This window comes from Echinops telfairi, unplaced genomic scaffold (assembly GCF_000313985.2).
Source record: "Echinops telfairi isolate 266 unplaced genomic scaffold, ASM31398v2 ScPeMD7_655;HRSCAF=1070, whole genome shotgun sequence".
In the NCBI taxonomy this organism is placed as follows: domain Eukaryota; kingdom Metazoa; phylum Chordata; class Mammalia; order Afrosoricida; family Tenrecidae; genus Echinops; species Echinops telfairi.
This window is the reverse complement of record NW_022104553.1, coordinates 25,614,886-25,624,239: the sequence shown is the minus strand read 5'-3', so window position 1 is coordinate 25,624,239 and position 9,354 is coordinate 25,614,886. Positions and strand designations below refer to the sequence as shown.

Genomic DNA, 9,354 nt, shown 5'->3' with positions numbered 1-9,354 from the left:
CTGGACAACTGCACACACACACACACACACCTGTCACACTAGAGGGACACTGACAAGCTTGTCTGTGTATGTAGAAGAGAGTGAGCTGACATAGACATGCAATGTGACATGAGTCCAAGGATGAGGTGTGTGACCCCCCCCTTACGTGTGGGTCAGACGCTGGGTGTCCCGGGCGCCATGTGTGGGACTTGGCTGATAGGGAGACAGAGTCTGAGAGAAACAAACAGTCCCACTAAGCGGTGCTGGCACCATTAGGTGCTCGCTCACCATGCAAGCTGACTGTGCGTCGATGTCGCACACGTGTGCACTCGTGTGTTTGTGAAAGAGAGTGGCAGTGTTCCATCCCACCCCTCGTGTTCACAGGACAACAGTCTGTGGTGTGTGTGTGAGAGACAGACAGACAGATGGGACAGGTGTCTGTGTGTGTGTTCTGAGAGTGAATGTGGGTGTATCTAAGAGATGGCAGGAGTATATGATTGCTTGTGTGTGTGTGAGAGAGCCGAAGAGAATGTGTGTTGAGTGTATATGTCTGTGTGCGACGGCAGGTATGTGTGTGTTAAGTGTGTGTGTATGTATGTGTGTGTGAGAAAGACAGGTATAGAGACAGATCAGGAGTATGGGAACATGTGTCTGAGTGTGCGTCAGGGAAGGACACATGTGTGTGTTGTGCGTGTGAAAGAGAGCGAGACAGGTCAGGAGTATGTGTGTTGTGTCTGTGTGTGAGGGAGAGAGTAGGTGTGTGTGTTGTGAGTGTGTATGAAAGAGACAGGGATATAAAGAAACAGATCAGGAGTCTGTGAGCATGTGTCTGAGTGTGAGAGTCAGGGCAGGAGTGTGTATGTGGGTGTGTAAAGACAGACTCCAGTCAGCGGGTCTGTTCGGGCAGAGGCATGTTTGTGCAAGCATGTGCTCGAGGATCCGTGTAACAGACACACACACATGCCTCTCCTGTGCCTGAGCAGCCGCATGTGAGGGCCTGGGGAGCCTGCAGGGGTGTGGCCTGAGTGTGCGCGTTTCCCTGGGAAGGGCCCAGTTGGCCAGTGTCCCCAGCCTCCCAGAGTGTCTGGGACACTTGGAGGTGAGTGTCTGGTGTCCTGAGAGCATCCCCCTGTTGCACAGCCTCAGCCCGTCCTGGGGATGCCAGGCCTATCATGTGTCACTGGGAATCACCGTTTGTGGGTCACTTGGGCCACCATCCGTCCTGCTTGCCCCCCACCCCCCCCACCCCTGAACAATGGCTCCGTCTGAGCCAAGGGTGAGTCAGCGTGCAGACTGCCTCCATCTGGGGAGTAAATAGGAAAGGGTGTGGGGCACGGTGGGAACTGGGTGGGGGGTGGGGCGGGGGGAAGGGAGAGCCCTCTTCTCAGCCTGTGTTCACCACCACCCCCTCTTTGTAATCCTTAACCTGGGGGGCCACAGGGCCTTTGTGGGGGGTGGGGTGCGGGACTGGGCTGAGCCTTGAAAGTGTGTCTAATCATCACAGCTGGCACCGAGAGAACACCATATGCCAGGCCCCTGGAGTACTTCACAGCCAGGCGCTCACTTACTAGGGGAGGCTCCGCGCCCCGCGCGCATGTCCTCAAGTTACTGCTAAGGTCACTGAGGCACCAAGAGGGCAGGGGGCGGACTCAGTCCGGGGTGGGGGGCTGGGGTGTGTGTGTGCAAGACCACACACGGCAGTCTGGTTGCTCACTGATTCTGACTCCCCTGTGTCACAGAGGAGGCCCCTCCAGAGAACCTCCCTGACCCGCCCACTCTTCATGGGAGCAGACCACCAGGACTTTCTTCCGCGTTCCTCTCGGCCCAAGCGGGGTCCAACTGCCCACCTCTCAGGCTTGCAGCCCAGCCCAAACCACCCAGGGCCACAAGACAGGGCCTCCTCTTCGGGAGGCCTGTCCTGACAACACATCGGGTTTGACGCTTTCTTTTTGATAGGAAGACAAGAAATCTGCGCACTCTCGGGGCAGCATCAGGCTCTGAGGTTTTGTGCCTGGGTGGGCGCCTATCACCAATCAATAAGGCTTTTGAGAAGAGTGGGTGTCTGTCTGTGCTTGTCTTAGGGGCAGGGGAGGAGGAGGGGAGGTCTGGTCCAAATCGGAAGCCATTTTCAGGATTACTGGGGGCGGGGCGGGGCGGTGACTTTGGGCACCTGATCCAAGCCAGGGTATTTTCAATCGCCCCCTAGGCATGGGGACGCATTGGGAGGACGGGAGGAGAGTTGATGCCTTCGGAGGATGGCGAAGTTTCGTAAATGTGCTGCGGAAGCCAGAAGCACAAGTCTGTCCGTGTTGGGAGAAGGACAGCCAGAAAGCGCCTTCGATCAGAGGATGGCGAGACGCTGTCTCTTATACTTGGGACACGTGACCAGGAGGGACCCTGGAGAAGGACATCATGCTTGGGAAAGTCGAAGGAGCAGCAAAGAGGAGGCGGACCCTTGATGCGATGGAAGGACACAGGGGCCGCACCAAGGGGCTCAAGCAAAGCCAGGACTGGGGGTGGGCTGGGGGGTGGGCAGTGTCTCCACCTGCTGCATGGAGGGATTGGGTCCCACAGCGGCCCAGAACCACCACCACCAGGAGAGCTGAAGCCCCTGAAACTGGCCCCAAGGTTGGTGGCTTACACTTGCCCATTGGCAACAGGGAAGGAAGACCTGGCAACCGGCTTCCATGCGGATGACAGCCAGGGACACCTCTGACACACGGGGCTGCTGGAGTCAGAGTGGACCCGCCCGCGGGCTTGGTGTGGGGTCTGTGTTAGAATCTGGGAAGATCGAACCTGTGTGGGGTGTGGGGGTTCACATGCCAGGGAGGGGTCTGTAATATCTCAGTCCCTTGCTTGGGGCTAAAGGCCGGTAAGTGCTGTGTGTGTGTAAGAGTATGCGGCGAGCGGGTGTGAGTACGAGTGTGAAAGAGCATGTGTGTGTACGAGTGTGTGAGCATGTGTGTGTGTGAGTGTGTGAATCTACCAGGCAGAAAACTCACTGCCATCAAGTTGATTCCCATGGACAGTGACCCTGTAGTATCCTAGATAGATTAGGATTATAGGATTACCCTGGGGGTTTCCAAGGCCATCAGTCTTGATCTATGGGAGCACACAGCCTCATCTTTTTCCCCAGGAGCGGCTGGTGGCTTCAAACCGATAACCTTGCGCTTAGCAGCTCATCGTATAACCCACTATGCCACCAGGGCATGGAGGACCCTTTGAACTTCTTTCCCCACCCTCACTTCTCATTGAGCCGCCAGCCTTTGCATGTGTGAGCACACCCTTATGCCCACCCGGAGCACCCTTTTATCCTTCCGGGCGCTGCCTTCAGCAGCCCTGCCCTGGGTGTCCCCAGCCTGAGTCAGCTGCTGCACCCATGCTCCCAGCCCAGTCAGCTCATGTCAGCCCTGGCTTCCATCTCCCGCTGAGGCCTTGAAACACAAGGGCCAGGCTGGGGCTCTCTCTGTTACTCTGGTGTTCCCAGCACAGGGCTGGCTCCAGGGTATGCTCAGAGGAATGAATGAATGAATGAGTGGAGAGAGTCAGCCTGGAGGGGGGGAAGCACCCTCTTTGTCTTCTGTAGGGGATCCCCATTTCCTTTGCTCCTGGGAGGTCTCAGGGGTGGGACTAGGACATAGGCAGTACAGAGATCCGGAAGTTCTCTGTCCATTGGTGGTGGTGGTGGTGGGCAGGGGCGAGGGGGGCGGGGAGGAATGCATGCTCGTAGAGGGCATCTGGGAGAACCAGTGAGGATGCCACACTCTGGGCTGCTCAGCTGCCCAAGCCTCGGGGGGTGCACTGGGAGATGACCAGGACTCATGCCACCGACTGTGATCCGTGAGCAGAGCCCCTGAGCCTGAGGATAGATGCCCCGAGCAGAGGCCTGGTCTGAAACTTGTGGGCTGAGGGGTGCCGGAGAAACTGGGCCAGGGCAGCGGCAGAGGGAGAGGGGGCACCTGGCCCTTTGGACATGTTTCTCTAAACCTCTTGCCAAAGCTGCTTAGTGAGATAAGAGGTGAGGGGTGAGGGGTGGGGGAGGTAGGAGGTGGGGGGAGAAGGGTGAGAGAAGGAGGGAGGTAGGAGAGAGAGAGAGAGAGAGAGAGAGAGAGAGAGAGCGCGCGCGCGCGCGAGAGAGAGAGAAGTGACTCTGGACTCCAGCTCTGCTGTTTGACCTACAAAGCCTCCTGAGGGATTAAGGATGAGCATCACCAGGTGCTGGACCACAGGAGGCCCAGGTGCTGGTCTCTGGTCTCCGGAGCGAAATCTGGGGGCTGCAGAAAATCTGAGGGCACAATCCCTTTCTTTTGCATTACCCTCGTGAGGGGGCAGGGAGGGAGGCTATGGAGAGCGGACGGGCCTGGAACCCTCTGTGGGCAGAGTGGCGAGGGAGCCCCCCTGGGTGGTGTCAAATAAATGGTCCAGCTGCAAACCGAAAGGCTGGAGGTACAAGTGCACGCAGAGGTGCTGAGGGAGAAAGGCCTGGTGATCTGCTTCCAGAAAGTCGGCCTCTGAAAACGCTCTGAGCCCACACCCACTGGAGGGTCTCCACATCCATGGGCAACTGGGAGAGAAGGATGGAGCCAGGGAGGGGAGAGGCATGGAGTGGGGAGGATGGAGGGGGGAGGAGAGGGAGGAAAGGGGCTTGGAGACTTCCGAGGAGGAGGAGGAGGAAGAGGAGGAGAAGGAGGAGGAGGAGGAGGGTGCTGAGACACCCAGAAAGACTCCCTAAGGGAGGGCACAGGAAGAAAGGGGAGGCAACCCCTCGGGAAAGGATTGCCTTGTGGGGACGCACCACGTGGGTGATGAATGGGCAGATGAAAGGGCGAGAAAGCGAGGCGAGGAGACACACATTCAGAGAGACAGAGACACACACAGAAAGGAGGGGTGAGTGGGAGTGGTGGAGGGAATGCAAGAGGGAAGGGAAGGCAGGCAGGGAGGGAGATGAATGAGCGGAGACTGGCAGACAGGGGTGGGAAACTAAGACACAAACAGAAGCAGAGAGGTGGAGAGTCAAGAGCGCGCACAGACAGAGACAGAGAGACAGACTGAGAGGAGACACACACACACACACAGAAGCAGAGGGAGAGGGAGAGGCAGGGAGACACTGATGGGGGCTGACAGAGATTCAAGGAACAAAACATAAAAAGTCCGAACGAAGCAGGAGACAACAGAAGAACCAAGACGGAGGACTCTGTAGGGCTGACACTGGCCGCGAGAAACCAAAGCTGACAGGAGGACAGAGATCCCAAGAGTGGCCCAGAAACCTCCGGGTATGGGGGGGCGGAGGGCGGGGAGGGGAGAAGGAAGGGGTGGGTGCACAAAACACGACGGCTGCCTGCCCCTGACCCCAGGGGCACCCTGACACCTGCCTCCCAGCTCCCTAGCCCCCTCCCCCCTCCAACTGACCGGAGAGGGCAGGTGTGTGGGAAGGGGCACATCTGCCAAGGCGTCATGCAAATGAACTCATGAATATGCAGCAGGCCTATTGTCTGGCCCTGCCCCGACCCCCATCTGCTCCTGGCCGGCCCCTCAGGCTGGGGGGGCAGCAAGGTCGCCTTAGAGGGGAGAGTCACCCCCACCCCCCTCACTGCCCCTAGGGGAGCCCTTCCCCCGATCCAGGGCCCAGGTGGGGCCTCAGGGCGGAGCCCCGGGGAGGCGGAGGCGGGCACAGGGGGTGGGTGGCTGGCTCACCCGGGTAGAAGTCTTTGGACTTGGACAGCTTGATGGTGGCGCCCGTCTCTTTCTGCAGCTGGACGATGGTCTGGCCGCCCTTGCCGATGATGGAGCCCGCGGCGTAGCTGGGGATCAGCACCTTCAGGAAGTATTCGCCTTCCTCTGGGGGGGCGGGGGCGGGGGCACAGGGAAGGAGGGCACAGAGTCAGGCAGGCCGGATCTTCAGGTGCAGCAGGTGCGGAGAGAGGGACGTCCCTCCCCCAGAACAAAGACCAGACCCCCACTCGACGGCGGAGGGGAGGGGCAGTCAATGAGCTTTAAACCCAACTCTTTTTCTTTGGAAAAAAAATCCTTTTATTGGGGGGTCGTACAACTCACATCACCATCCATCCATCCGTCCATCCATCCATCCATTCACCTATTGTGTCAAGCACATTTGTACATTTGTTGCCATCATTATTCTCAAAACACTTTCTATTTGAGTCCTTGGGATCAGCTTCTCATTTGTTTCCCTTCCCTCATGAACCCTTGATAATTTATAAATTATTATAGTTTTTTCCTGTCTTACAGATGTCTCCCTTCACCCACTTTTCAGTTGTCCATCCCCCAGGGAGGGGCTTATGGGTAGATCACTGTGATGGGTTTCCCCTTTCTCCACTCACCTTCCCCTGCCCCTCCTGGTATGGCTACTCTCAATATTGGTCCTGGGGGGTTTATCTGTCCCGGATTCCCTGGGTTGCGTTGCGAGCTCTATCTGTAGCTCTGGTCTAGCCGGGTTTGTAAGGTAGAATTGGGGTCATGATAGCGGGGGCGAGGGTAGGAAGCATTTAATAACTAGAGGAAAGTTGTATGTTTCATGGCTGCGGACACTGCACCCTGACTGGCTCGTCTCTCCTCCCTGCCACCCTTCTGTGAAACCCAACTCTTCAAGCCCCCGTCAGTGGATTCAGACGCACAGTGACCCCGGAGGGCAGAGGGCAACTGCAGTGAGGGTGTCCGAGGCCATAACCCTTCCCGGGAGCAGTCGGCCACAGCTGACCTTTGGGGTAATAACCGTGCACTTTCACCGCCGCGCCACCAGGGCTTAAAACAACAAACAGCACAAACAAACCACAACAGACCGTAGTTGGGTTTCTGCCTGCAGTGTTACGAGGTGTCTCGGTGGCATAGCGGGTGACCAGTCAGGCTGCTAACCACAAGGTCAGCGGTTTGAAACCACCAGCTGCTCCTTGGGAGAAAGAGGAGGCTTTCTCCGCCTGTAGAGTTACAGTCTCAGCAACCCGCAGGGGCGGTTCTACCCTGTTCTATAGGGTCGAGATGAATTGGCACGGAATTTGGAGTTCCTGAGCTTCATACTCTTTCAAGAATGCTCTCTAGAGCAGCGGTTCTCAACCTGTGAAAGGTTTTGACCCTTTCACAGGGGTCACTGATTCATCACAGTAGCGAAATGACAGCGATGAAGTAACAATGAAAACCATGCTATGGTTGGGGGACACCACCACATGAGGAGCTGGGTGAAAGGGTCTAGGCATGCGGAAGGTTGAGAACCACTGCTCTAGAGGATCAAACTGACCACTAAGCTCAACCTCACGCCCACAGAGTGGATGCCGACTCATCGACCCTATAAGACAGGGTAGGGCTGCCTCTTGGGGTTTCTGAGGCTATAAACATCACGGACCCAGGCAGCTTCATCTTTCTGCTAGTGGATTTGAACCGCTGGCCTTGTGATTGGTGGCCCATGGCATAATGCACCACGCTGCCACCAGGGTCCCATCAGAGGGGTGGCAGCCACTGGAAAGGTTAGATCAGAACATTTGTGGCCAGGCACGGGGGAGGGGCAGCACAGAAAAGGCAAGTGAGACTTGATGGGTGGTACCCAGGTCAGTGAATTTCCCCTGCAGAAACGGGTGACCCACCGTCTGCCCTGCCGTGGACCTTCTCAGCGATGACAAACACAGCACAGTAAATATTAAAATTAAAAAGATCTATTCATGTTTTTTGACCTATGTCCACTCAACAAGCAGGTTCTAAGCCCTTGCCACGTGCCTGGTACCTTCTTGGGAAAGGGTTAGGACAGAAGCAGACAAGCTCTTTGCTCCGGCGAGCGAGTGAGGGAAAGGTGGCCGGAGAAGTTTCCATAATTCAGCAGCTAGATCCTTCAGATCTGGGTCTGCAAACTTTTAAGACAGAAGAGCCAATCCCGCCCCTCACAACGATTTAAACATTATTCGAGAGCCATACATATATTTTTACAAACAAAACCGCTGTCATCTGTATAATAGCCTTTAAGGGAAACTAAGATAGTTTTATTTTCATTTTTCTTTCTTTTTTTTTTTTTTTAAGTTTTAGAAGCAGGCTTTATTGAGAAGCTTGCGGGCGGGTTCAGCAACTCAGGTATTGAGCTAGTGAAACTGCTTATTTTCATTTTTCAATTGTACTTCAGAGCCCATGGACTTACTGACAGAACTGCATACGGCTCACAAGCCAGTATGTCAGCCCCTGTTCTAGGAACACACACTGATATGCACACATACCCATACACATACACACTCATACATATACAACTCATAAACACACACGTACACACATATATATACACACACACTCTCTCATACACACATACACATACACACACTCTCATACACACATACACATATACACACGTACAACTCAAACCTACATACACACTCACACACACATATACATATACACACATACACACATATACAACTCAAACCTACATACACTCATACACACATTCATATAGATACATACATACATACAAAACATAAACACACATGCACACATATTCATACACACATTAACATGCACACACATATACACACTCACATGCACACACATGCATAGACACAGATATACACACTCACATACATTCATACACACACTCTTACATATACACACACACACACACACACACACACACACACAAAAGATGGCGATCAATTTCCTCTCGGGTGTTGAGGTACAGAGAGACCAGAACAAGGCAGGAAAAGGGGGAGCTGAGCGGGGAGAAGGAGACTGTGTTGGGTACCAACCCCCTAAACCAACACTCCCCACACCCACCCATTCTGTCTCACAGGGTTTCCAGGGCTGTAACTCCTTATGCTCCCTCCCTGGGAACAGCTGCGGGGGTTCAAACTGGCCTTCTTGGCAGTTAGCAGCCCAACAATGGGTAACCCACAAGGACACCAGGGCACCTGTGGGTAGAGTCCTGCCACCAGGAGAGGCCCCCACCCTGCCCCCAAGATCACGGCATGGCTCCAGAAACATCCTTTCAGCCCCTGCAAGCTGGGTTACTCAGGGAGCCCCCACCCCCAGTGGCTCCGGTCTCACTGGGCTAAACCAGAAAGGGCTCAGTGGGGCCCACAGGCTTCAGGGAACGTACGTGTGTGACTCCCCCACCTCCCACACTCATCTCCCCCAGTCCCCTCCCCACCGCGCTCATGAGCTCCAGTCCCACCAGCCCTCCAGCACCAAGAAGCAGGGGATAGAACCCCATGGCCATGTGCAGGGTTGTCCCAGGCCATGGCAGGAGGGGGCTGCTGGGGTGGAGCCAGGCTCCCTGACGTCGGTCTTGGATCAAAGTATGCGCAGAAGGCCCCTTAGAAGCAGGATGGTAAGATGTCCTCTCACTGACTTTAGACCCATTCTCATGAGGGACCGAACTCACGCGCTGCC

The 9,354-nt window shown here is 55.6% G+C and overlaps 1 protein-coding gene across 1 annotated transcript in view; it reads right to left on the bottom strand.

The window, feature by feature from the left end:
• The window catches only part of NOVA2 (NOVA alternative splicing regulator 2), a 34,269-nt gene that overhangs the window by 20,525 nt on the left and 4,390 nt on the right, over positions 1 to 9,354 (bottom strand). Inside the window, exon 2 of the mRNA XM_045292666.1 lies at positions 5,674 to 5,817. Coding sequence (XP_045148601.1) covers positions 5,674 to 5,817 — 144 coding nt within the window. The remainder of the gene's footprint in view (positions 1 to 5,673; positions 5,818 to 9,354) is intronic.